Raw genomic sequence first — 27,728 nt, forward strand, 5'->3', positions numbered from 1 at the left:
TGTATCGTGGGATTGTTCTAAGAATTAGTGGTATGAAATAATGCAGCTCGTGCACTTTAGTGCAATGGCTGCCATGTGGCAACAATTTGATTACATAAACTAGTATTATAATTTTCACCTTATATCATTCCCATTAGAAGCATAGAGTTGAATTATTCTCATCTCTGCTTTGCATTTTTCTTATTCTTTCTGAGGACTATCTTTTAAAAAATGTATTCTATTTGTGTTTAAATATAAGCTGTTATCAGTGTTCTGTCTTCCTTGTTGACATTCTGGAAGGCAGCTCTTGCCCTGTTATTACCAAGAATCATTTAGAAAGAGGAAGAGATACAAGTAGGTGATCACTAGTCCTTTTGTGGCACTAGTTTGTCTTTTCAGAAAGAGTATCTCGGTCTCAGGGGCAAGTCCTTAACCCTTCTAGATAGGCTGGTGTCTTGAGAAGTCATGTAATCCCTGGGAAAGAGCTTGAGCTCCCGGGGTAGGCAGACCTGGGTTTGAATGCTAGTTCTGCCACTTACTGTATAACTTTCAGGGTTCACAGCTCGTGTAACTTTTCTGCTGTCTATCAGGGAAGAGGGGGAGGACCTAGATGGGCAGGGATTTTTTTTTTCAATACCAGCTTTGCTTTTGACCTTCCCTCTTTTCAGATCCTTTTTACTGGGCCTGGTTGCCCCAGGCAAAAGTTCCATTCTCTCAGGAGATCAAAGATCTGATTCTTCCAAAGATATCGGACCCTAACTTCGTCAAGGACTTGGAGGAGGACCTGTATGAACTTTTCAAGGTTAGCCCTGGAAATGTCAGCCTTATAACCATATAAAAGAAGGAATTCTTAAAGGTTTTCCTAATTGGTCCTAGTATAAGCCAAGAGAGCATGGCTAACGCCCTTCTGGCACCCTTCTGACCTCTGTTAGCCAGTGAAGAGCAAGATTCCCACACGTGGACAGCAGGAGCTTGTTGGGATTGGTTTGAAGAAAATTGGCAGCTCCGATGGATCGCACCATGTGTGTATCCTGTGTGTCAGGTGGCTGCAGTGAATCTGCAGAACTTTCATTTTCCAGTAGCACACTGGAGCCTGGAGTGCTTTAGTTAATAATGAGAGTCAGGACAAGGTACTACTTCTCAGTTTTCCTAACTGTTAAACAGAGTTCTTGGGGTGATAGGTAACTTCACTGAGCCTTATAAGCCTTGTGTAGGTTTTCTTTATTAGCAAGTTTCTAAGTAGGGTAGGAAAATGGGTTCTTCTGAGGGAATTCACGCAGGTTCCATCTCTTTGTCTGCCCTTCCTTTGCAGAAAGATCCTGGTTTTGACAGGGGCCAGTTCCATAAGCAGATTGCTGTCATGCGGGGACAGGTAAGCCTGGGACATCTCCTGGGGTCTCTCTGGGAGAGTTATAGGCTCATGTTGGGTTAATGGATAAAGATTGTTATACTCTTTCAGTCTATGTCATACATATTTGTGACTCTGCATTAACACATGAGAGGAAAGGTAGCCTTCCCCAGTCTCCCACCTCTTCCAGGGTATCTGGTGGTTGGTGATACACTTACTATGTGCTTGCTTCTATGCTACTTGCTGGATACGTCACTGGTAAGTTTACCCAGTGGTCCCTTGTCCTCAGGTTGCTGCAGGCAGACCATATACCTTGCTGGTTAAGAGCCAGTCTCCAGAGTCAAACTGCTTTACCACTTACATGCTTTATGGACTCGGACAGGAGCCTCTGCTTCTTTGTTTAGAAAATGGGACAGTAATAATGCTTTGCGGAGTTGGCCAGAGGATTACGTGAGATAATACACATCAAATATTCAGTAAAAACAATGCCAGGCACATGCTAAGCACTCAGATATAGACTTTGGTTTTATGTCATATTATTTCTACTCTTTCCACTTTACCTTCAAAGAGAGCTAAGGAGACACCCAGGGCATTACTGATCTTCCAAAGTACTGTAAAGAATATTCTTGGAAATTCGTTTAAAAACTCTGTAGGACACTGACATTCTACCAATCATGCTGCAGTCTTCTTAAAGAGAGTGGGAATGGCCTAACGGTTAAGGGCGCAGACTGGTCAGAGTGCCTGCATTTAAATCCTGGCTCTGCCATTCACTAGCTGTGAAATGTTGCACAAGTTACTTAATTTCTTTTACTGTCTTCATTTGTAATGTGGGATTGATAATAGCACGTACCTCACAGGTTTAGCATGCGATAAGGGATTTAAAACAGAGTAGTGCCTGGTATATTGAAATACTCGATATGTGTTAGCTATGTTGAACACCATGAAGTTCTGTGAGCATCCGGCTCCTCGCAACATGTAGGTGGCCAGTATATTAGTCATATCCTTACTTGCTTACCAATCACACATTGAAGCAAAATGAGCCTGTGCCCTGCAGAGATCTGACATACCGCAGGGAAAGGAGGTTACAACCCTCTACCTACATGAATCACAGTAACTGAAAGGGAAGAGTGAAGAAGCCCCAGAGAAATGACTTGAGTGGTAGTTGTTACTCACTATAAAAGCTTCTAACCAGGAGTTAGAGAAAGAATTCAGCCTGGCTGGCATAGCTCAGTGGATTCAGCTTGGGCCTGTGAACCAAAGGGTCACCAGTTTGATTCCCATTGAGGGCACATGACTGGGTTGCAGCCCAGGTCCCTCACAGGGGAAACAGGAGAGGCAGCCACAGATTGACAGTCCTCTCCCTCTCTTTCTCCTTCTCTTCCACTCTCTCTAAAAGTAAATAATTAAATTATTTAAAAAATATAAAAAAGACTTCAGGATGTGAGGGAAATCCTGTTTATTTATTCATTTATTTTTTAAACATTTTATTTATTTAGAGAGGGGAAGGTAGGAATGAAGAGCAGGAGAGAAACATCAGTGCATGGTTGCCTCTCTTGTGCCCCCTACTGGGAACCTGGCCCACAACCCAAGCATGTGTCCTAGACTGGGAATCGAACTGGCAACCTTTTGGTTCAGAGGCCAGCACTCGATCTACTGAATCACACCAGCCAGGGCTAGAAATCCTCTTTAAATAACACGTGCTCTAGAATTATGTGTCTGCTATAAATTCCTCTTCGACTTTTTAATTTGAAACATTTCAAACCTCAGTAGTGTTATCCTCTTCTAGATTCACCATTGTTAGTTAGCCATACTTGCTTTATCTCATATCTATGTATATTATCTATCTCAATAATACATGTATATATAATATATATAATAATAGGTATTATATATATACACCTATATGTATAGGTATATATATGTACATAATTTATCTCTCTCTATATATAGATTTTTTTTTGCCAAATCTTTTGAAAGCTATACACAATTGACATTTTACCTTAAATGCTTTGACATACCTGAAGGGCACTCCTAACTCAAAGACCAAAGGAAACCCAGGAAGAACCAGCTAGGGCAGGTTTAAAATCCTCTGTCTTAAGTTGGATGATCCTTTGCACAATTCACTCCAATTCCATTTGAAGCTCTTTTTAGTTCTCTACCCTGATCTTGTGCTCAAGGCTCTTTGAAGCAGTGTAGGATGCTGACAAGTTTGAAAACAAAAGTAAAAAAGGAATGAATTACTGGTAGGATCCATTTCTGACTTCTGACCTCTGTTCCAGGTGAATCTCTGCCTCATTATGGGTAGCATTTATAAGTCAGTGGTGTTTGGCTTGAGGGCTGTGTGAATGTGATTTGAGGGTGCAGCCTAGCTTACCCTCCCATGTGACTGGCCTGGGTGTGAAGATCTTCAGCATCTAGTGGTTTAGAGAAAGCTATCATAGGAAAACTTTAGCTTTTGTACTATCCTACCAGAGAGCATAAATGGTGGTGATTCTAATTTTGACAAGGGAGAGAGAATGCGTTCTCATGGGCTCATATCTGAAATAACTATAAAATACAGACACAAGTTGGTAGGGAACTAAATGCAACGTGGTGTCCTGGATGTGATCCTAGAACAGAAAAAGCACAGTACTGGAAAAGCTAATGAAATCTGAACTAAGTCTGGACTTTGGTTAATAGTAATGTTCCAGCCTTGACCTCCTAGTTTCACTAAATATACCATGGTTATGTAAGATGTTAAAATAAGGAGAAAGTGTGGTCAATCATATACAGGAACTTTTTGCACTATCATTGCAAATTTTATGTTGATATGAAATTATTCCAAAGTATAAATTCTATTTAAATAAAAAGATGATGAACAGACAGCATTAGAGGGAGAATCCAGCTGAAATGTTGGCTTTTTAAGATACATGATCTCTATAGGAAAATCAAAATAAGGATAAATGGTAAAAAGCAAATAAAAATCACCTGTAATTCCTTGACCCACATATAATCACTGCCAACTACCAGACTTTTTATCTCTGCAGGTGGGTAGATAGAAAGGAGTTTAGAAAAGTGAAGTCATATTATGATACTCCTTATCTCCTTTTTTGTTTTTGACTCAAATAATATTGTGATCAGCTTCCCATGCCAAAGAAATATCTATTTTAATTGTTTCTTATTCCTTAAATTATTAACTGATCCCATATTCTTGGGCATTTATATCATTTTCACTTTATAAACAATACTGCATTGTAGCTAAAACTGTCTTGTGCATGTTCACAATTGTTTGTATCTTAGTCCTAAAAATGGAATTGCTGAGTCAGAGGGCCTGGCCTGTTCATGTCTCAGTCTTCATTGTCCACTGGCCTTTCAGAGAGACAGTCCCACCAGCCAGTCCTGTAGCCCTGTCTCCGAACTCTCCCCAACTCTGAGTCACCATCTTCTGTATCTTTACCGAACTGGAAGGGCAAAGTATCAGAGATATTTGTTATAATTTTTATTTTTAAAATGACTAGAGGGGTTTTCTAGTCATTTTCTAGAATGCCCATTTTCTTTTCTTTATATTGCCCACTTATATTCCTACTCATAAAGTAACTATTTGTATAATTTTCTATTAGCATGTTTTTTTTTTAATTTTTATTTTTCAGGGTAGGATACTTAATTTAGATTTTATTTATTTATTTTTAGAGAGAGGGTAGTGGAGAGAGAAAGAGAGGGAGAGAAACATCTATCAGTTACCTCTTGCATGCCCCCAACTAGAAACCTGGCCTGCAACCTCGGCATATGCCCTGATTGAGAATCAGACCAGTGACCTTTCGGTTTACAAGCTGGCACTCAATCCATTGAGCTATACCAGCCAGGGCTGGTTTTTGGGGGTGTTTTAATGGATTTCTAGGAGCACTCTTATCTGCCAGTCTCCCTTCAGAGGCAGACCTGGATGCCTTATAGGTCTTTTCTTAATTTATCTCATTTTCCCACTGCAGATCTTAAATCTGACTCAAGCCTTGAAAGACAACAAGAGTCCCTTGCACCTGGTCCAGATGCCACCCGTGATTGTTGAGACGGCCCGTTCCCACCAGCGGTCTGCTAGCGAGTCTTACACACAGAGCTTTCAGAGTCGGAAGCCCTTCTTTTCGTGGTGGTAGCCCAAGACAGGGGACAAGGGCGTGTTGTCTGAGACTTAGGCTGGGAGGAAGCCTGGGGATCGGGTTGCAGGAAAAGCCAGAGAAGCCAGTAGAGAGCAATGCCCTTGAGAGCCCTCCCTCTCTGCTTACCACCCCCTCAGGGCTTTCCCATGTACAGGGAGAAGCACAGACAGAGGGGCAGTGAGTGCTGGTGGGCCCTCCTGGGTGCCAGAGAGGACTGGAGCTCTGTATAAGGAGTTCAGGTGTCTGGGACGGAGCATCTGCCTCCAGTGTCTCCGGAGGGCAGGCTGGGAAATTCCCTTTCCTCCCTGACATCTTGCTCTGTTGCAATTCCTCATTATATTCTGCATCAGAAACGAACAACAAAAACTAATTTAAATTATTAGCAAAACCCAGGCAGAATTCCAGATCCTTTCATCATCAGAAACTTCAAATCCAGACCTAGATTAGCATGGACCCACATATTCAGGTGCCTCGCAGTTCCTCACTCCTGGGGGCCAAGGCAGCTGTGTGACCCTCAGTGCTGGGGCAGACAGAAGCCACACCTGTTCTTCGAGATTTTGCCAAGTCCTCTCCTCCTCCCACCAGTGCAGTAGGCTGACTGAAAACCTTCAGATGTGATTCCCACAGTGGGGGTACTTTTGCTCTAGACCTCCTAGCAGTTCTGTATATGATTCTGTCAATCAGCTCTGCTCTCTGCCCTGCTAGGGACCCAGACACTCTAGTTTGGGCCTGTAGTTTGCCTGCCACTCAGGTAAAAGCAGGAGGGAGGACATGGACTCACCATTATGTACAAGGGATTTGTGTAGCCTGAGTGTGTGCTGGGAGTTTAATAGGTCTGTGGGTAAACTTACCCCAGCCTTGCTTCCTGAGTCCTTTGCCCTACCCACAAGTGATAAACTCTCCCAGGCCTTTCATTTGTTTGTTATTTTACATGTTTCTTTTCTCAACTCTGGACTTAGGGGTTCAGTTTTGGGTTCTGGAGTGGGTCTCAGCTCCTAAGAAGACAGGATATTAGGTCCTCCAACTTCTTTTTAAGCTACCACTGCTGCTTGGTGGAGGTAACAGGACTTGTATTCTGTCTCCTAATTGGTAGCCGCCCTTTGCTCCCTGAATTCTTGATCCAGGCCAATTTTTCCATGGCTTTTTAAGAATGGTGGGGCCCAAAGGAGAGAGGCCTTCAAGCTGTTCCCCAACGCTATTCAGCTCAGTGTGCTTCCTGCTTCCACATCTCCTGCCCTCAGCTATCCCCTTGCCAGGTGTCCAAACCCTTTCTACACCAAAGCAAAGAGTGGCCTCATGAGGGACTAAAGAAGATGCTGTCTGTGGCTCAGGGGCAGCCCTATGCCACTGGACACTTCAAGTTTCTGGAACCCTGCGGATTGGTCAATCAGCCTTGGAAAGAAACTATCTTGAAGGTTTGAAAAACAACCAAAGAAAGGGAGCAAGGACTGTGGCTCTTTGCCCTCTGCTTGCCCAGCTCCCGCCATCCAGGAGGCAAAGCAGAGATGTGCAGCCCCCATGTCAGCTGGGCCAGGCTGCTCCTTCCATTCCAGCCCCCAGGAGCCAGCCTCTCCCGGGCTTCCATCCAGCTGACAGGAAGAGTCTGTGAAAGCTGGATGCATGTGCCCTGTGGACGAAGGCGCAACTCCCCTGCTGGCCCCAGCCCTGACAATCCCAGTCAGCCGACCTGGACAACTAGCCTTGGGGACCACGTTTTATGAGAACGCCTGTGCTCAGACCGTAGGAGCAGCAGGGCTTCCAGGGGCCAGAAGGGACCCAGGTGTGTTTAGCTCTCCATAGACATCTTGATACAGACTTGTGGTAAAGCTCCCTATCTGGGTGTCAGTGAAACCTGAGGGTCTGAAGAGCAGCCTGGTTGCTGCCCCCAGCCAAGCAGATCTGCACATTGCCCTCATCCAGACCGGCTCTGTGAGAAGGAAACTGGCTCCAATGACAGAGGGGGCTGGTCCCAGTCCTGGCAGGCAAGAGAGTGGCGATGGTGGGGGGATCCTTCCCTGGCCTCTGTTGTCTGTTCTCCTTGAAGCCTGTACTCAGGTTGCCTTGAATGTGGACTTGGGTAAAGCCAGGGACCCAGAGTGCTTCTGGGTGGCACTCATGGAATGGCCCAGCCCTCTGCCAGCCATAGGCCCCATCCCTCAGTGTCAGGGAGTAGAGGCTGGGCCGTGAGAGTCCTGCTGCCTCTGTATTGTTCTTCTAATGCACTGTAGAAATTGTATGTAATATATTTAAATCAATGCAAATGTATGAATAACAAATCTGATTCTGAACTTTTGTCTTTTTTTCTTATGGTGGAAGGAAGACGAGGTAGAATACAATTTTAAGGACAGAGAATCTTGTGTTTCCCTGAGTTGACTGAGACATGGCTCTTGAGTCTATTTTCCTCCAGTAGGGGGAATACAGGTCCTTATTTCCAAAGTCCCAGTGCTCTGAAAACCAAAAATATTTTCATAACCTAGCTTCCGAAACTGACCTGAACCTACACTGAAGCTATTTATGACCGTCGTCATATTCCTTAGTGTGAATATTTGTTGCAGAAATACTGTTTTGTTGAGATATTCTCCTAGTAGGGATTATACAGTATTTACACTTATCACTTCCAAACAGCTGAACAAAATTCTGAATTCCCAAATCATCTAGCCCCAGGGATTTGTAATAAGGAATATGGACGGGTCTCTCTTCTTGACCAGAGGGTGGCCCTCTGCATGTGCTTGGAGCACAAGGAACCCTGGCTCCTTTAAAGTGAAGGATAATCAAAATAATAATAATAATATAATAATAAAGTGATGGGTAATCAAGCAGATAGTTGGTGGGAGGGGAGCTAAAGGCGAATGAGCACATGGTATGCTTTTTTGAGGCTCACCTCAAGGGTTTTGGGGCTGTGGAAACCTTGGATAATGCAGGAAGTGCAAGGATAACTGGTTCAGCTCTTGACCCACTTCTGGATGTCTGGCCAGTGGGGTGAAGAAGCCAGCTGAGGAGCTGGTGCCCATTCACGTGACTGGGCGCACCACCCACTCGGCAGTGCTGGTGGTAATGGCCTTCCTCCTAGATCTGGCCAGGGGCCAGGAACCCTCTTCTCTCTTGAGGATCAGGACTCACCGTGGAGATGTGTCCCTCTCTCCATCTGACCACCTCTGAAAAAGGAGGCTTCCGCACAGGGGCTCTACAGGATGGCGGGGAGGAAGCGAAGGACGCCAGCCCTCTTTTCTTCCTGGGAACACGCTTTCCTGCAATGTGCCCAATCCCACACCCATCAGCTCCAGAGTATCCATTGTGGGACCCTCCCCTTCTGTGACAGACTCACACAGTTCTTGATGCAAATGTTTTTATTTTGCCACTTAAACCAGTTTCCTTGTGTGACCTGACAGGGACAGGGGTACAGGACAGGCCGCTTGGCCATTGGTCGTAATAGCAGGAAGGTTAGTAGCAGGAGTGGTGAGATGATTAGTTTGAGTGCCCGTCACTTGAGTCCAGCGGGAATGTCATGCAGTCCAAGTATAGTGTTAGATGGGAAAGGGTCAAGGCGAGAACGGACGCTGTTTCTCCTGGTGAGGAAAGGGTCCCACACAATGGAGAGCTCAGTGGACACCTCCAATCCTGTTCTGAATTGAGCAGGCCAGCAGCAGCGTGTGGGGCCGTCTGCCTCAAGTCTCTTCCTCCTTCATCTTCCCGGGCCCTTTGGCAAAAGTGCCTATGATTCCTGGGGGAGATACTGCTGCTCCCAGCCCCTTCCCTGGATCAGTGTCTGATCTGATGGAGGTAGCTTGTGGGGCCTGGCTTCCTCCAGTTCCGACGGATCCTGGCACTTGTCCTCCTAGTGTTCAGGTACTGGTCGCCGGAAGCACTGCTCTGTGGGTCGGCCAGTGGATTGTGGGGCTCTGGGATTCTGCAGGAAACAAGTGTATGATATGCCAACATCAACCGGAAGGACAGAATGGGGACTAAGGATTTTGATCATGCAAACTATTAAAACATTGGGGTAAAAGGAGACCAGGGGTCTGGTCTCATCTCTGCCCCCGGAGAGCTACATGAGAGGCAAAAGCTTTCAGATTTCTGTGCAGAGTGGGACTAGATCGGGGTGAGTACCACTCAGCATTTTCCCAACTTCCTCTTCCTGTACTCACAGCAGACATTAGTAAGTCATACAAGGATCCTTACCAAGATATGTTAAGTAGGGATTACTGGCCAATTGGAACTAATACGGACCTGATGATTTCAGAAGGCTTGTTAAGGTCTAATTTTGACTGGGCCCCAGAGAAGGAATGACGCCCGTGTATACCCGTAGTTGTTGGGTTAGGCCGTGTGGTTCAGCTTGATCTCTTGGGGAGATCCCCTGTTCCTGGGCTGGCAGTGACCTAAGCAAAGAGGTGGTTGACTGGGTAAAGTTTCTCAGTTTTAACCTTTGATGCCTCTACAGCACTTTGTTGTGCTGTATTCTCTCTGATTACACAGCCAAGATTCTCACCAGGCTGACTATTGAATGTTACCTCCTCTTTAATAGGTAAATAGGAATTGTTTTCCCTTCCAAACACTAGCCTTCCTACCTGTTAAGAGTCACTGTGAAATGAGGTGGCACTGATAGGATCCTGGCATCCCTTCCCACCTGAATTCACAGGGTCATGTAAGACTCCAATAGAACAGCAGCCTTTCAAGTGCCTCCATGTGGCAGGCACTGTGTAGACCTTATGATAATCCCAATGGTAGGCACTTCACGGCGAGGCCAGGTCAGCAGCCCCAGGTCCCACAGCCAGGAACTGCTGGGACGGGCATGAGTGTCCTCCCGCCCTCCGCCCTCCAGTCCCAGGGACCTACCTGAGCCGGCTGCAGTGGTGTAGCGAGTGGCCCAGGGGTTTCTGCCTTGGGGGTCTCTTCCTGCGCAGCCTCCTCAAAGCCTCTGCCATACGGGGGTCCCCTGCACACTCCCAGATGATCTGTGCCCGTTCCTCAGCCAGCTGGTCCCCACTGCGCTGGAACAGGCCCTGGATCTGCAGCAGCTCAGCGCCCTGGAAGATGTTGGCTGACGCCTGCTTGCGGCCCCGGGCCTCAGGTGGGGCCTGCCAGGGGAGTGGCTCGCTCACCACAGAGGCTGGGGTGCCCATCCTGGGTGCTTTGGGGAAGGAAAGATGGACGGACATCATTACCAGCTCCATAGGCCCTTCCCAAACCTGGGGGCCCTGACTAATACGAGGACTTCTGGTGTTGCTGTTGTCAGAGGCAAAGTGCAGTAAGTCCTGATTGAGATCACTGGTTTCCCAGGGCACCGTGGGGAAACAGTGTTGATGACAGGCTCACTTTGTGATAGAGTGCCTGTGTGTCTGACACGTGTTAAGACTCACAGGAACCTGGGAGGTAAGACTTGTTTATCCCCACTTTACCAACGAAGAAGTTGACTGTGGTTCGGTGACTCTCCCGTAAACCAAACCCTGTGTAAGTGCAGGGCCAGGAGAACCCGGCCTGTCTGGCTCGAGTCCAGGCAGACCCTAGGACGCCCAGGCCTTAATGACACCAGCAGCAGAGCTGAAATGTGGCAGGCACTTCACGTGTGTCAGGCGCCCCTGGAAGAGCCATGTTCGCCTCACACCATCAGAATGTGAGCACAGCAGCCCTGTGAGGTGCTGTCATCCTCACCTCGCAGATAAGGACACCGAGGGACAGAATCCAGGTTTCTGACACCGAGGCCCAGGCTCTAGGGTACAGAAGCGAAAGGGGGGTGTGGAGCTGGCTACCCAGGTTGGCATCCGGGGCTGCCTCGACCACTCCCTGGTGACGCACCGCATCCAGTCCTGGGTAAGCACATCAGCTTCGCAGGGTGGTTGTGAGGACAGAGTGAAGACACAGTGCTCAGTGTCCTACTCTTCTGCTTTTCCACCCATAAAATTGACAAGAGTCATCCTGCCTTCTAGCTTCAAGACCCTGGGGATGAACCAAGTCCATACGAGGTGGGGCAAAGACAGGTTTACAGTTGTTTGTACGGGGAATAACAATACAAGAATAAACTCCGTTTCATGTACTCCCAACTGTAAACCTACTTTTGCCCCACTCTTGTGTAATTTAGCAAAGAGTATGAAACAGACTCTTTGCTAAATCATCTAACTACAGTCCAAAGGACCATAGAGAGAAAGGGGCAGAAAAAGCTACATACAGGGTTAGGATACTCTTATCACAGGACAGAGGCTGAAGTTTACAAGAAAATTCAGTAAAAGTTAGCTCATGGCAATGCCCGCCCCCCATATCCAGGATATGAAAATTAAGCCATCTCCCTGAGGTCTAGATAGTGCATGTTGGATAATGAAGTCTCCAGAGTGTGGGAGCCACCTCTCCATGCCAGTCTGACTTCCCAGATGATGACTGTCCCCCCTTACCCTGGCCTCCCCCCCTCACCTCAAGAGCCACCCTCCCAATTCCCGTAATTTCTACACTTCTCTGTCCTAGTTTCTAGGCCTTCTAGCATAAGAACTCACTTTCTTCAAAAGATTTAATAACTAAAATAAATCTGCAGAAGAGTTTTAGATGAATTATCTTCATTAAAAATGTACTTTTTATCTGGTAGGTTTTACCAAACCTAACGTGTGGTAATTAAACCCCCAAAACTGAATTATATAAACATATTATGGCCAGAAAACAGTAGTCACCAAGTAACACTTTCAGGCTGGTAAAGAGAAACCAAAGCTGGCTCGGGCATTTATTCTGCATCAGGCAGTGTGCCCACACCATCTCACCCTGAAAAGAAGTCTAGGCACCAGCCGCTGTTATCTTCACCCCCGTTCACAGGCGAGCAAAGGGAAGCTGAGACATAGACATAAGTACCAGGGGCTCAGCCAAGGCCAAAACCTAGTCTGACTGCAGTCCAGGCTCTTTTAAAAGATTTTTTAAAAATTTATTTTTAGAGAGAGGGGAAGGGAGGAAGAAAGAGGAAGAAAAACATTAATGCGTGGCTGCCTCTTGCACGTCCCCCACTGCACCCCCCACAGGGGACCTGGCCCTCAGTTCAGGCATGTGCCCTGACTGGGAATCAAACCGGCGACCTTTTGGTTTGCAGGCCAGCACTATGTCCACTGAGCCACTGTAGCCACACTTTTAAACAACCTATTTGTCTCCAAAGCCAAACAGCTCAAAGCACATTTCTTCCCATCTGTGAGGAGTGCTCATTCACAAAAGGGAAAACCCATCAGTAGCAGGGAAAGAACACGGAATACCCCACACGGGAGGCAAGGGTGGGGTGTGGAATTTATTTGAGTCTTTTCTCTAACGTCAGGGCTGTTCTCTGGGTGGCAGGCAGCTCCAGTTTTGAACCCATGGCAGCATGAAGAGGAAGATCTCTAGCTTCCACTAGAGAAATCTGGAGTACAATTCAACCCAGGGCACAGAGCACTGGACTATGAATCCGAGACTTTGGGTTTGAGCCCCAGTTCTGCCACTCGGTGACCGAGAGGCCTCAGGCACTTCACATGTTTCTGTGGGCCTGTTTCCTCTTACATCCATAAGAACAGGTAGATGCTGATGGTCACCAAGGGCCTGTGCTGGTGGTGAGTCAACAATTCCACGAGAAGGCTAGGTCTGAACGAAGAGATGGTTTGCTTGTCTGCCAGGGCCTAGGAGCAACGTGTGTGGACAGGTCTGACTAATTAGGTATCACAAGACACCCCAACCAGTAGCTCCTCTTCTCAATCTCCCCTGGAGGACAGACATTGCCACTGTGGGCTGTGGGGTTAGGGTCTGGTAAAAGAGAACTCACTGCTCTAAAGCACTCTAGTGACCTGGGCTGGCTATGTCCAAGCCTGGGACAGACTCCTGGGAGATCTGAGTGGTGGGAGAAGGGGTCATGTCCCTCCTCACAAACGCAGTCAGTCTCACCCTCCCCTCATGAGAATGGCAGCTGCCTCAGGGAGGAAATGGCTTGGAGCCTGACTTCCCAGATAGTCCCAGTTGCCTCTGCCAGGGCTGCAAAGGCCCTGCAAGGCCCTACCTCCAGCCTCTCAGAGAGAAATGTACTAGCGAGAAAGCACCTGGGGGTGCCTGAGCCTCCAGCACACCCTCTATGAGCCTCAGGGTGGGGGGTGGCACCTCCAGATTTTGAGGCCCCTACTCTGGGTTCTGCCTCCCACCCCAGGGTTCAGACAGCAGAGTTAGGATAATAAAAATCAGCCATATCAGGTAGGATTAGACTTTAAACTTGGGGAAAACTGAATCAGAACACTTTTATTATTAGAAGAAACTTCCTATCTCTTCAATGTGTTCAGTAGTTACTTTCTTCCTTATTTCCTGGACAAGACTTGAGTCCAGGGAAGTCCATAAATACTTTCTTTTTTAAGGTTTTGCATTTTACTTTTTAAAAATTCTAATTGTTGTTCATGTATAGTGTTCTGTCTTTTACTCACATCACAGCCCACCCCCTCCAGCCCTCCCCACCTCCCTCCCATTGCCCCCCCCCCCAGTTTTTGTCCATGTGTCCTTTATACTTGTTCCTGTAAGTCAGTAAATGCTTGAACAATGGTACTTTTTAAACTGGAAGATGAAACGACAGGGCTATTAAAAGATTCCAAATGAATCTTCCATTTCAGAACTGACAAAAAAGATAAGTCCATAAGGGAATACATAAAGACTAATCACAAAATCAATTTGACACAAACTAAGTTAAAAATGAACCCCCCCAAGTAAACACCAAACGTTGAAAGTGACAAAGTTCAGCTTTGAAACAGGCAGTAAAGGAACTATTAGCTCTAACAAAGAAATATAGTTAAAAAGTGACTCACCATGCAACGGATTTGCAATTTATAAATATGGTGCATTACTGAGCACTCTTTGTAATGTATGAAGCTCAGTTAAGACATCTATCTATGCTCACTGTGCTCTCAGGGAGGTGTAAGTAACCGTGAGAGGCAGAACCTACTTGTGTGAGCTCTGCAGCAACTGGCTCCTCACTTGGTTCGCCACCTTTAGATAACCCTGTTGGTGGTAATCTGTAATCGGAGGCCAAGGGCCTCTTAGAAACAGAACTGGAGGCTCTGGCCCAAGGCCCAAATCAACACTTGTGGCCCTGGCCTGGTTCCCTGCACAGACATGCCACTGGATAGCAGCCAAAATCTGTGGATCCTCAATTGGGAGGCCCAGTGCAAAGGGATGCATGTTCTGCCCCCACCAGGAAGGGCCTAGCCTCAGCCTCCAAATCTGTGTCCCAGGAGGTGGAGAAAGGAAATGGGCCCTTCCCCCAGACCGATTCTCAGATATGACCTGGAAAAAAGTCCTACTAGATCCAGGCATATCTTTTTTCAACAGTTCAAGAACCCTGAATTCTGGCTGTGCCACTGATAAGGAGGTAATTTTGGCAAGCCCCAGTTTTCCCCTGCCTCAATTTGCTCGTTGTCAGAATGGTAAGAACACATAACCCCTAAGGAGATAAGGGAGATAAAGTATACCGGAAGCATCCATCCCAGTACATTACTTTATGAAAGCGTGGTGTAAGGGAAAGGCTGTTTAACCACCCATTTTTGTCATCACCACTATCATGACACTCCCTCAAAAGAGGCCTTCACTCTTGGGAGATGATGGTAAAGGGTGATAGAGTCCTCTGGGGACTTTAAAATCATTGCTGCCATTGAGGCACCTAGCTCCAAGTCAAAAACAGAGCAGCACTTTCAGACAGGTAATATCTTTAATCCTTATGACACTCCTATGAGGAGGTACTGCTTATACCCATTTTATAGATAAAAAGCTAAGTTCAGGAAGGTTAAGTAACTTTCCCAAAGTCACACAGGTAGTAGGTGATAAGGCTAGAATATGAAAACCCAGGTAGTCTGACCCCAGCGCCTGCGCTCTCAACCTGTGTTATTTTTGTTCCCGCCAGATGGCTGCAGAGGTCTTCAGAGGAAGGACCCAGGAGGCTCTGAAACCTCTGGGAGCCTGTTCTCTGCTTCTGCAGGTTTTGGAAGGTGCAGGGATCGAAAGTCAAGTTTCCCCAGCCAACCTCTGTGCCATTTGCACTCCATGGCCCCGCGGGTAATTAGAGCAATTACTCACCACACTGAAGGGCTGCGCCGACGGACCTCAAATCGGGATGGGGCAAGATAAGATGCGCCTACCCCAAACCTTACCCCTACCCGGCCTTTTGAAAGGGCGGACGCAGCTCTGGGCTTGCTTCTGCTGCGAAGGTGTTCACAAGGACCAGGCGGCGTTTATCTACAGGTCGAGAGCTTGGGAAGGGGTATCCTGACGGAGATCACACGGCGAAATCCCCAGAACAGGTCGGACCCCGGGACTCGGACGTGGCGCTCTGCACAACAACGGGCCGTCGGTGGATCTGGGGGCTTGGGTCCTGGCCGTACCCCGGCTCTGATGACTCGCTCACCCGCCCGCTATCAGCGCAGCAGAAGCTGGATCACGAACCTACGTACCTGGCTATCTGAGGCCGGCCACCTCGGTCACAGCCGCGGCTCTCCGGAGAAAGCGCTCCCCAGCTCAGGAACAGCCAATCCTCAGCCGAACCTTGATGTGAGCTCCATAACAAGCCTTCCAAAATCGAACGCGGAGACTCCGTTGGCCAATCAGCAACTAGAGAGAGCGAGGGGCGTGTTATGGCTCCTCCCCCTTCCCACCCCAGGCCTCGAAACCCGAGTGCCTAGATTCCCGGGTCCAATCAGCGTCGGAACAGCGATGAGGGGCGTGTCCGTCCGGGTTCCTACCCAAGCCCTCGGCCGCCCACGCTTCTCTCCTGGAGGCGCCCCGCCTTCATTGACGTCAGTCCCCAGGGTGAACGCGGTTTTGCTGGCGCGGGACTGGGGCGAGGCTGCATTCCTGCCCTGGGGTGCGGCAGCGGTTGGTCCTGCAGCGTACACGTGATGGGTGCCCCTTTCCCTGAGCTCGAGGCCTGTGGACCCGACGCCGGTTCCTTGCAGCTTGTGGCCCTCTGCAAGAAGACCTGCAGCTGCTTTAACTCACTCCCCAGAGCACTTATGTTTCAGCTTCAGCTTTGGGGGGAGAGGAAGGGATAGTCAGTGCGGTGGACAAATCCTGGGCTTCAAAGCCAGAATGTCTTAATTCAAATTTTGGATCAGCTGTGCTACCTTCAGCCAGTTACTTAAATGAGACAGTATTAAAAAGGTTTTTATTCATTCATTCGATGGTGGTCCACTAGCGACCCACCCTGTGAGCGCTTCTAGACTGGCATTGAACAGGAAACACCTATAAGCCCTTCTCCTGGGGAAGTTTACAGCTTAGTGGGAGGCAGACATTAATAAGCCTGGGAACTTCCGGATTGGTGAACCCGTGGAGGTGCTGGGAGAGAGGCTGCCTGAGAGGGCATGGAAGCTCAGTGCCCTTTTCCCATGCCCTGTCCTACGCGTCTCTTCCACTTGGCAGTTCCTGAGTTATATTCTTTTATAATAAACTGGTGACTTAGTAAGAAAAAAACCCCTAAAACATTTAGTTGTGATTACAATTGTGATAAACACTGCGGCTATAAGAGGGTAAAATGGAGGAATCTAGGCATTCTTTGGGAGCTCCTTGAAGGAAGAAGTAACATTTAAGCTGAGATATGAAGTTGGTCACACGAAAAATGGGTGTGGGAAGAATGTTTAAGAACGAGAGAATAGGCCTTGGCCGATGTGGCCCGGTTGGAGAGTCATCCAGTAAACAAAAAACGTCCTGGGCTCCCCTCTGAGGCAGGTGCCTAGGTTGCAGTCCTGGTTGGGGTGTGTAGGAGAGGCAACCAATCCGTGTTTCTCTTCCTCTCCCCCTCCCTTTCACCCTCTCAAAAACCAATAAATATGTCCTCGGGTGAGAATAGAAAAAGGAAAGGAAAAAGGAAGAAGGAAGGAAGGAAAGAAGGAAGAAGGAAGGAAGGAAGGGGAGCAAAAAAACCTGTGTTAAGGCCAGCAGGTACCCTGACCAAAGACTCGAAATTAGGCCTAATGTAAGGCTACCAAAGGAGAGAGAATGGTAAAGAAGCAGAAGACAGAGGCAGACAGTAGTTTCCATTTCTTCTTGTGATGATCCTCCAAGGAGAATACAATTATATGTATTTATTTCATAGACATTTAATAGCACTTACTATGTGCAAGTAATGCCAGTCAGCACTTTACTAATATTTGTTATTTCATCACATTTGTGTTTTTAGAAGGTCACTTGGGCAAGAGCTTGGATTAGAGGCTGCAGGAGTGGTTGTAGGTTATCCAGTATGGGTCTTGAGAAATACTTGATTACTTCCTTGGAAAATTAGGGCTTTTTTTGTGCACCGGTTCTAAAATAGTCAGGAAGGGTGTCTGTGAATAGGCAGCTAGGTCTTCCTGACTCCTTTTCCACTACAGAGCTCAACTTCATAGTCATTTGATTTTTGTTCTGTAAAATTTCTGAGGGGCAAAGAATAGGAGCCAACTCGCCAGGGTTTGTGAATCCCTTTTCGCAAGGTAGAAGGGATGTTGGGGAGCTGTTCTTCCTTATCCTTGTTTCCAGTTCTTCTTTCTGTCCTACACAAAAAACTACATCAGCATGTACATTGCTGTAGTTCAAAGGGTTTGAACAGTGGCTTCTCTTTGGTTTTCCTGAAGCCCTGGGGAAAGATTGAAAAAAGCAAAGAAATCAGCAATATTCTTCTCCAATAGAAAGTAGTGCTGAGAACCCTATCAGCCAACTGCTTGGCTAAGAAGGGGACTGTGCAGATTGGTAAACTGGGAGGCTGGGCTTCTGAGTCACAGACTCTGTCTACCCCATTCTAAGCAACAGGAAGGCCAACCTCTTGGCAAATCAGTGCTTGGAGAGCCTAGGAATTCTGACACCATGAGCTCAGATGAGCATACCAGCATAGGAATTGGGAACCTGTGAATTCTGGGTCATATGTGACTAAGCCTGGGTGGAGAATATGTGATGTCTCCAAACATTTTTGCAGGCATGTGACCATGTGCTTACTACGCAATGGAACCATTTCTGTTGTTGCAGCTTTATGGTTCAGTATTTCTGAAGAAAAGATGGGGCACTTCCACAGTTGTGTGGACCATGCAGGACATGGGGACTGCAGATCCACGCCCTCAGAGGGCCCTTTTTGGAGAAGGTCAACCCTGGGGATAGAACCCTGGAGTCATTCAATCCAAGCCTTGGTTTTACTAGGAGTCTGGTTAAGGTGAGGGGAATCAGAAACACTCTTTGGGCACAGTGTCTAAGAAGGTGCCCCCCAAAACTCAGTTATCAAGATCAATATTTTAAAGTAATATTTAAAAAAATCAAAATTAATGCAAAACATTCACAATGAAAAAAAATCAACATTTAAAATAAAGACAGGCTGTTGCTTGTTTTATGATCCTGCATCAGTTTGCAATGGGAAGAGTAATTTCTCATCAACCCACAGCTCCTGCACAGGTCACCCACCATTGAGTCCCTTGTCCATCCACTTCATTGAGGGCTGATGATAGTGTGGGAACAAATTGGGCAACACAAAACTTTATATACCGTCACGTTTTTTTAGAGCTCTTATCCTCTTTTTCCATTTGGTTCCAAATGTGGAGAATATTTTGGTAAGTACATATAGGACCTCACATTTCTCATTTTGCCGCAAGCTATTGTGTTGCAAAATACAATAAGCAAGGTCCTAAGCAAGGTGTTGGTTTTTAGGGGAGAAGAGTCTAGGAAGGGGTCTAGCTGTTCACCTCTGAGCAAATTACTTAAACTCTCTGCCTCTCTATTACCTCATCTGTAAAATGGGAATAATCATACCCACTTCTCCGTGTTGCTGTGGGGATGAAGTGAGGTGCTAGAGACACTGTGCCTGCCTAACATACACCTTGCTACAGACTCCAAGCCAGCATTCATTCCACTCCTTCCCTCTCTACCTGCAGAAGTTGTTCAAGTAGCTGGACAGTTAGTTGCAAGTGGTCCCCCAGTGGAGCTGAGACTTGTTCCCTTGGGTTTCTTGTTGCTATCCGTCTACTTCTAGGGAGAGGAGAGGGAAGTTTCACACTCTGCTGACAAGCAACAGTGTGGCTTAGTAGTCAGCTCTGTTTTTCTTGATAATGACAGTGGTTATTCTAAACTTTTTTTCTTAAGTGCCCTTCTGCTTAGGATGTTATACATGGTCTTACTACAGCCCTCTTCTCTGAACTTAAAACCTGAACAGGCCAAAAATAGCAAAGTCCTACAGGCAAAGGGTACATTACTGAAACACTAAAAGCAAACAAACAAAAATACCAATCATGGATGTGAAAGGTCAGTTTTGTATTAGTCAGTTTGGGCTGCCATAACAAAACACCACAGATTGGTGGCTTAGCAACAGAAATGTGTTTCCTCACAGTTCTGGAGGCTGGGAAGGCCGAGATCAAGGCGCCAGTGCAGTCAGTTTCTGGTGAGAGTTCTCTTTCCGGTTTGCAGACGGCCACATGCTCACTGTGTCCCCACATGGCAGAGGAAGAGAGAGCTCTGGTGTCTCTTCTTATAAGGACACAAACCCTATCAGATCAGGGCGCCGCCCTGTGCACGCCCTCATTTAACCTTACTTTCTTCACCCAAATGTGGTCACATTGGAAGTTAGTGCTTCGACAGATGCATTTTGAGGGACACAGTTCAGTTCTTAGCAAGTATGAACTTGTGGTATTTTATACATATAAAAGGAGATATAGAGATAAATCTAGCCATACATGTATGTTTGTATGTATAGATGTATATGTATACATAGGAGTACACACAACACACACATTCTCCAGATGTGTCTGCTGGAAGCGGTGACATTCCAAAAGGAATGAGCACATTTAGCATCTAAATATTGGTTGCTCGCTACCATTCTCCACAAAAGGAGCCACGGCTTCTTGGAAAAATAGTTGCCTGTACCGCTGGGGTTGAGGAAGTTCAAGGCGGTCCCAGAGCATCCTGTGCCAGAGTGTAAGGAAGGACTCGAAGAACAATGGAAGCCCGTCAAAATGCCAGGAGTCGGTGTATAAGGGCTCCTGTTAGTCAGCTGCAGAGCATCAGATAAAATATGACAGTCATATATGATCACCCAGTGACTAAAATAAGAATACATAAGTCCAGAGTAATATAAACAAACAAACAAATAAATAAAGGACACAGGAGACAAGGTCTTCTTATAGTAGAACGCCAACTAATAAATGTAGAAGAAATGAGGCCGTAGGAAAGCCACCAGTGACTGACTACTAAAACAGCTTCGGGACCATTAGAAAAACAGGAACTGTGGTATTTTTGCATATTTTTTCTCTGTTTGTTATGTATGCATGGCATCTTTGTACATACTAAACTTTTTCTCTCTCTTCCCATGTTAGTTTTATATGTAAGTTTTGGGAAGTTAGTGTTACGACTTAGTCCTTAGGTAACAGCACAGTGCGTGGGACTATGTCAAAGTATGAGAAGTATTTTTTATTTTTTTAAAGATTTTATATAGAGAGAGGGGAAAGGAGGGAGAAGGAGAGGGAGAAGCACCCACATGCGAGTGTGAGACAAACACTGATTGGTAACTTCTCACACGTCCCCAGCCGGGGACCCGGCCGGCAACACAGGCATGTGCCCTGACCAAGAATCAAACTGGCAACCTTTCGGTCCGTAGGCGGGCGCTCAACCCACTGAGCTACACCAGCCAGGGTCTGAGAAGTACTTACTATAGACTGTTGGGACTGTGTATCTCCTCATTCTGGAGACGGGGTGAGAGCTTCTCCAGCTGTGAGAAAGATAGCTGTACCGGATTGGGTGGCGATGTGGAGCTGTTTCCTTGTTGCATGGAAGTCTAAATGTAGACAGGAGGTTGCATATGGAAGCTGAGTCTCTGAAGGGTGGACTGTGCCATTATCTCTTTGACAAGGGAGCAGTCCTTTAAATATTTCTCCTTTTCCAGCTGGCGCTATGCTCAGCTTTGTCAGCAGATGGAGCCAGTAAGACACTATAAGTAGAAAGAGTTTCTCCCTTTGGTTGAGCTGTTCTCTCATCAGGCTACTTCAGCTTGCTTCTCCATGGCCCACTCCTGGAGCACAGGCTCCTGCAGTGTGTTTATAGGTAAGGTATTTGCTCTCTTCAGGAATTAGCTAACCCTAGGAGGAGCAGTCCCTCCCTGGACAGACCCAAGATATCAAAACATCATAAAATAAAACACATGATCGATAACACAGAAATTCAGAGCTCAGGGGGAGCGACTTGTTGTTGCTCCCCAGTGTCAGGACTTCAGCTGGAGTCCTGAAGGTCTTGAGCACTGAGGCTGACGGGCCAGCCAGGGGTTAGAATCATGTGAAAGCTGATTCCCGATATGCCTGGTGCCTAGCCGGGGAAAATCTGAAGGCCAGAACTGCTGACTGGAATGCTTCAGTGGCTTCTGGATGTGGCCTCAGAGAAGCCAGACTTCTTCCACTGTGGCTCAAGGCTGCAAGTGTGAACTCCAGGGAATAAGGCAGAAGCTAGAGTGCCCTTTTTGACAAAACTTAGATGTTATACAGTATTGTTTCTGCCATTCTGTTAGTTACAATCAACTCACAACTTGCCCAGATTCAAGGAAGGGGGACATAGACTAGACCTCTTGATGGAAGAGGAGTCAAAGAATTTGTAGTCGTTAAAAAACCCACAAAGTGAAACTAGGATTCAGCCCTGGCAGGTATGGCTCAGTGGATTGAGTCCTGGCCTGCGAATCAAAGAGTCTCTGGTTCGATTCCCAGTCAGGGGACATACCTGGTTTGCAGTCCAGGTCCCCAGTGGGGGGCATGCACAAGAGGCAACCACACATTGATGTTTCTTTCCCTTTCTCTCTCCCTTCCCCTCTCTCTAAAAATAAATAAATAAGATTTTTTTTAGAAGGAAGCTAGGATTCAGATCGCAGTAGTTAGGTTCCAAACCCTACTTGATTCATTAAAGTGCCATTATAATAAACAGAAATCTGTTTAAGTTAGCTCAGGTAAAGAAGTGGGGAGGGTGTTGCTCTAAAGCAACAGTGAGTTCAGAGAAATGAAGCCCAGCTAAAAACGGAGCAAGTTCTAGGCAGCTCTCATCCTCTTTCATCTCTCCATAATCAGCTGTGATGGTTAATTTTTTTTTAATCCTCACCTGAGAACATTTTTTCATTGCTTTTTTTAGAGAGAAAGGGAGACAGAGAAACATTGAAATGAGAGAGACAGAGTATGTGTCCAGACGGGTGATCAAACCTGCAACCCAGGCATGTACCCTGACCGGAAATCGAACCTATATCCTTCTCGTTATGGGATGGTGCTCCAACCAACTGGGCCACACAGGCCAGGGCTATGGCAGTTAATTTTATATGTCAACTTGACTTGGCCATGGGGTGCCCAAATGTATGGCTAAACATTATTCTGGGTGTGTTTATGAGGGTTTTTTGGATGAGATTAATATCCGAATTGTCCTCCCTCATGTGGGTGGGCCTCATCCAATCAGCTGAAGACATGAATAGAACAAAAAGCTGACCCTCCCGCCAGTAAGAGGAAACCCCTCCTGAGTGACTGAGCCTGGACATTGGTTTTTGTTATTGTTGCTGTTTTCGTGCTTTCAGACTCAAACTAAAACACTGAATCTTCTTACATCTTGAGCCTGCATCCTGCAGACTCAACTATACCATCGGCTCTCCTGGGTCTCCAGCTTGCTGGCTGCAGATCTTGGAACTTGTTGGTCTCCATAAATGCATGAGCCAATGCATCTAAGAATAAACCTATTCTATCTCTCTACTTACTTATTCTGTTTCTCTGGAGAACCCAGAGAGTTTTTTAAAAATAAAAATAAAAAATTTTATTTTTAAAAAGATTTTATTTGTTTATTTTTAGAGAGAGGGGAAAGGAGGGAGAAAGAGAGGGAGGGAAGCATCAGTTGGCTGCCTCTCATATGTGCCCCAACCAGGGACAGAACCCACAACTCAGGCACATGCCCTGATGAGAATTGAACAGGTGACTTTTTGTTTTGCAAAACGATGATGCCCAACCAACTGAGCCACACTGGTCAGGGTGGAGAACCCAGACTCTTTTGTGCAGACCAGCTTCCTCTGCCTGTTCAGAATCTCTACTCCCCACAACTCTGCCAGTGCACTAGCTCCACTCAGGAACGGCCACTCAGCCAAGCTCCAGAAGAAGCAATCGGACAGGCCCAGTGTGGCTCTGCAGTGGAGCAGGGGTAGGGACAGGGCCTTAAAGAATAAATACACCATCTATATCTAGAGCCACCACTCCCACAGGGAATGCGGGTGGGGGAGAAGGTCACCAGGCAGAGGCAGGCCTCCCAAAGCCTTTCACTTGCACTGAAGATTCTTGTTGCTTCTCTTGATCCCCGAATGCCATGATGCTGGCTATTTCGGCCTCTTTCTGATGGGTCAGGGCAAGGTCCTCTTAAGTCTCTAGCGACTTCTGTGACCTTCGATCTCTTTGAACCATGGCAGCAGTGTTCTACTCTCCCTGTCCAGGTTGGGGAGGGGTTGTTTCTTGGCTGTAAAGAGAAAACTGGAGTTGGGGGAAAGTCTCCATGACTCAGCACACCTTTGAGAGGCCCCACTGGTAATGTGAGGCTGGAAACCCAAGTGGTAGTGGAGGGGAGATCACATTTGCTTGCTCTGTGGTCTGAGCAGATAATGTCTTACAAAGAGTATATTGTGAGACTGGACTTTTGAGGAGTGTTCACTGTTAAAGCAGACTTGGAGACACTAAGACAGCATTCTAGTGGTCTGGAAATCTAAATTTAGTTGCTAGCTTAATCCGTCTGAATCTCATTTTCCTCATCTGTCAAGTGCAGGTAATGAATTACTTACCTCACAAGGTTGTAGCCAGAGCTGAGAAGGTGATGCTGGTTAAACACCCCGCACAGAACATCATTAGATGGGAACCCTGGGCTCTGCCAGCCCCCTGAGGTCTGCTTCTCCTGCCTTAAAGCTCCAGCCGTGGGTAGGGAGGATGAGAAATGGAGACAGCGCACATGGTCAGGCCTGGAGGCCAGGTCCTGAGGCCTGTAACAACCACACTCACCGCAGCAGCCCCTCTCCTGGACCCCTACCTGCTGACCAGCTCCCCAAAATTGGGACCACTGTCTTTGTCACCACTAAGGTGCCGTCCTCTGATGTCTTGCCTCCTGGACCAAAGCCGAAGTGCCAGATATGTACAGTGATGAAAAGCCAGAAAGTGGAAATCAAATATTTGAATTGCATTCTCCAATAGCTGTGGGCCATTAGGTAAGTCACATAAGCTTCCTGTGTCTCAGTGTCCTCATTTTAAAGCAGAGGTGGTTTAATAGCCCCTAGCTCTCACAAGGCTGTTGCGAAAAGTAAATGAAACCTGTGTGGAGGGTACTTAGCGTGGCGCCAGGCACATGGCGGTGCTCTGCAAATGTTAGTTATTCCTGAGGAGCCACTGCCACTTTTACCGAGGCTGACTGGCACAGTGGTGTGGCTGACTCCATCCGTCCCGGCCCAGGTTGTCCATCCTCAGAGGGGAGGCCCCTCCTTTCCCCCGGGAATGTGGTCTGCTGGGGTCTGCACGTCCCCACCACAGGTCCCAGCCGGAGGGAACTTTGAGCAGCTCCTGGGCAGCCACTTGATGACCTGGCCTCTGGGCCACCTGCCTTGGTCATCCACAGTTAGTTACTTAGTCTTAGGGACACAGCCAGCGTGCTGGGCGGCTTCACACCTGAAGCCTCAGGAGGTACCTGTGGCTCCTGGTCTGGTCCCTGTCAGCCTCCCCTGGAGAGCGAGGGCTGACCTTTACCAGAGTTGAATGCCTTCACCTCTTGCCCAGGCCCATCACATGACCCCTGACCTTTGCCCAAAGCTTTTATGGCCCCAACAAAGGCCAGGTATTCCTTGGGGACTGGATTAACAAACTCTAGAGCAATCCAAAGTCTTACCCAACTCCACCCAGACACCCCAAGGGCTCCTATGTCCACAGCCTGGTGGGAGCCACCTTGGGAACAGGCCTGGAGGCATGAGCCCTGGCCCACAGGTGAGTGTGCATGTGCTGGCCTGACCTGCGGAGCTCCTGCGCAGAGCCCTTGGCCCTGTAGCTGCAGGGAACTTTCTGTCTGGGTGCTGTCCCAATGGTGTCGCTGAGTGAACATTGGATTGAGTCAGGAGGCCTTAATTGTAAACTTGGCGCTCACATCACCAACCAGCCGCGTGATCTAGAACAAGTCACCTACATTCTCAGTTACCTTTCATAAAATGAGAAGCCCAGGCTGGTCCAATGGTAGGGAGTTATCAGAACTCAACTAAAGTTAGTGTCAGTAAAATGAGAAACCTGGAACAAATGATCTTTATGGCCCCTTTCAGCTCAGGCACATAATTGTAGGCACATAGTAGGTGTCAGGTACATAGCAGGCATTTAAGAAATGTTTATTTAGTAACTTAACGATAAGATTCAAGGCAAGATTAAGGCACCCATCTTTCTCACTGTGCATTTTGCCTGTGCTGTTAATTGATTTATGTCGAGTGGCAGCTCAAGGCCTGGCACATATTCAGGTGTCAAAGCAGTGGGAGTTGAATCCATATATGCAGTATGTTTATGGTAGCCCAGAGAACAAGAGAGAATGGAATTGACTGAACAGTAAGAGCTGGACCGTGGTTATCTCAGAACTGGCAAATGTTCCTCCTTGTTACAAGTTGCCTTCTCCTCTAGACATTGGAGTATCCACCAAGCATCACTGATCCTTGTTCCCTCAAAAACCTAAGCCCTGCTTTCGCTCACACTGTTCCCTCTCCTTAGAACTCCTGTGAGGGCCTGGGATTTACACTGCATCCAAGCTAAAAAGCTAGCCTACTATTGTTTCATACATGCTGGCAGAAGACACAGGATTGCTGAGCCAGAGACAAAAGGCTTACCACTCTTGGCACAGCAAGCAGGATGGGTATCAGTGTTACATCTCATTCCCTTATTCCCAAGTGTCAGGGGAGAAACACAGAGGGGTCCAGGTGGGTGTTATACACATGGGGGGTCTGCATCATCGCTGAGGAATGCCGAGCTTGGGAAACCCACCATTGTCCCCTCTTACCAAAACCACTTTTGTTTTTATTTATTATTTTTAAATATTTTATTGTTTAAAAGATTTTATTTATTTATTTTTAGACAGAGGGGAAGGGAGGAAGAGAGGTAGAGAAACATCAATGTATGGTTGCCTTTCACACACCTCCAACCAGGGACCTGGCCTGCAACCTAGGCATGTGCCCTGACTGGGAATCAAACTGACAACCTTTTGGTTCGCAGGCTGCCACTCAATCCACGGAGCCACACCAGCCAGGCTTATTTTATTTAAAAAAATTAAATTTATGTTTAGAGAGAGGGGAAAGGAGGGAGAAAGAGAGGGAGAGAAACATCAGAGTGAGAGATACAGCAACTGGTTGCCTCTTGTGCACACCCCAACCAAGGACTGGTCCCAGACGTGTGCCCTGACTGTGAATCAAATCAGTGACCTTTTATTTTGTGGAATGATGCTCAACCAACTGAGCCATGCTGGTCAGGGCAAAAAGAAAATATTTATTTCTAGGGTGAGGGAAAAGGAGTGAGAAAATAAAGGGGAGAAACATCAATATGAGAAAGTCACATCACTTGGTTGCCTCTCTTATGCATCCCGACAGGGGACCAAACCTGCAACCCAGGCTTGTTCCCTGACCAGGGATCAAACTGGTGACTTTTCACTTTGTGGAACAATTCCCAACCAACTGAGCCAGGGCCCAAACCACTTTTCTAGTAAGCAGCAAGCAAGCCTGCTCTTTGTCAGGGACAAGATGTTCCCTCACCACTCAAAGCTGTCGGCTGCAAATACAACACTGAGAAGCGGCGGGAGAAAGAGCAGCCATGGTTTTGCATGTTTGGCGTTCCCGGTACTGATGTCTGGGGAAGACCACAATGTGCAGAGGACCGCCTTGCCCAGGATCACCTATCCCCCATCTCTGCTTGTCAAATTCTATCCACCCTTAAATGACACTTCATCTTGCAGCTTTCCACAGCCCTCCTATCCCACATACTTTCTCCTTCCCTTTCGTATTTTTATCATTCTCATCTATTGCTCTTTGGTGTCCACAACTATCCCTTCCCTATCAGGTAAGTGCAAACACTTTGAGGGCAGTTGGTTCTCTTCCTGCGTTCCACTGCCAGATTGTTTGCATCCAGCAGGTGCTTAGAACATGTTTGTTGAGTTGGAGGAATCAAGATTTGGGGGCATGGTTACACTTTTGCAGTCTGCGCCAGCCCCTTGGACTGTGTTCAGATTCCAGAGGCTCGAAATCTCTCCCAAAGCCACTGTGTTGACTTCCTTCCTTGTAAGGAGTAGGACTTGGCTGGTGAGACTGAAGGCCTATG

The 27,728-nt window shown here is 47.1% G+C and overlaps 2 protein-coding genes across 5 annotated transcripts in view; one reads left to right on the forward strand and one right to left on the reverse strand.

Annotated features, from left to right (window-relative positions):
- Positions 1-7,745, forward strand: part of PI4K2A (phosphatidylinositol 4-kinase type 2 alpha) — a 28,874-nt gene extending 21,129 nt beyond the window's left edge. Inside the window, exons 7-9 of the mRNA XM_037138956.2 lie at positions 648-781; positions 1,292-1,351; positions 5,293-7,745. Of these exons, the coding sequence (XP_036994851.1) occupies positions 648-781; positions 1,292-1,351; positions 5,293-5,454 (356 nt within the window). The 3' untranslated portion in view covers positions 5,455-7,745. The remainder of the gene's footprint in view (positions 1-647; positions 782-1,291; positions 1,352-5,292) is intronic.
- Positions 7,746-8,786: 1,041 nt separating this feature from the next.
- AVPI1 (arginine vasopressin induced 1) lies at positions 8,787-15,992 on the reverse strand. Of its 4 annotated transcripts, none has more exons than XM_037138958.2 (4): positions 15,870-15,992; positions 15,496-15,748; positions 10,291-10,585; positions 8,787-9,364 (listed from the first exon to the last, which is right to left on the reverse strand). In XM_037138958.2, the coding sequence occupies exons 3-4, from the start codon at positions 10,575-10,577 to the stop codon at positions 9,217-9,219; spliced, it is 435 nt and encodes a 144-aa protein (XP_036994853.1). In that variant the 5' UTR covers positions 10,578-10,585; positions 15,496-15,748; positions 15,870-15,992; the 3' UTR covers positions 8,787-9,216. The 4 variants fall into 4 exon arrangements, with proteins under 4 accessions (XP_036994853.1, XP_053518513.1, XP_036994852.1 ...); XM_053662538.1 differs by lacking the exon at positions 15,870-15,992 and adding an exon at positions 11,107-11,164 and having other exon boundaries at positions 15,496-15,863; XM_037138957.2 differs by lacking the exon at positions 15,496-15,748 and having other exon boundaries at positions 15,870-15,991.
- Between the last annotated feature and the right edge of the window lie 11,736 nt (positions 15,993-27,728).

This window comes from Artibeus jamaicensis, unplaced genomic scaffold (assembly GCF_021234435.1).
Source record: "Artibeus jamaicensis isolate MK-2021 breed Jamaican fruit bat unplaced genomic scaffold, CSHL_Jam_final contig_252, whole genome shotgun sequence".
Lineage (NCBI taxonomy): Eukaryota > Metazoa > Chordata > Mammalia > Chiroptera > Phyllostomidae > Artibeus > Artibeus jamaicensis.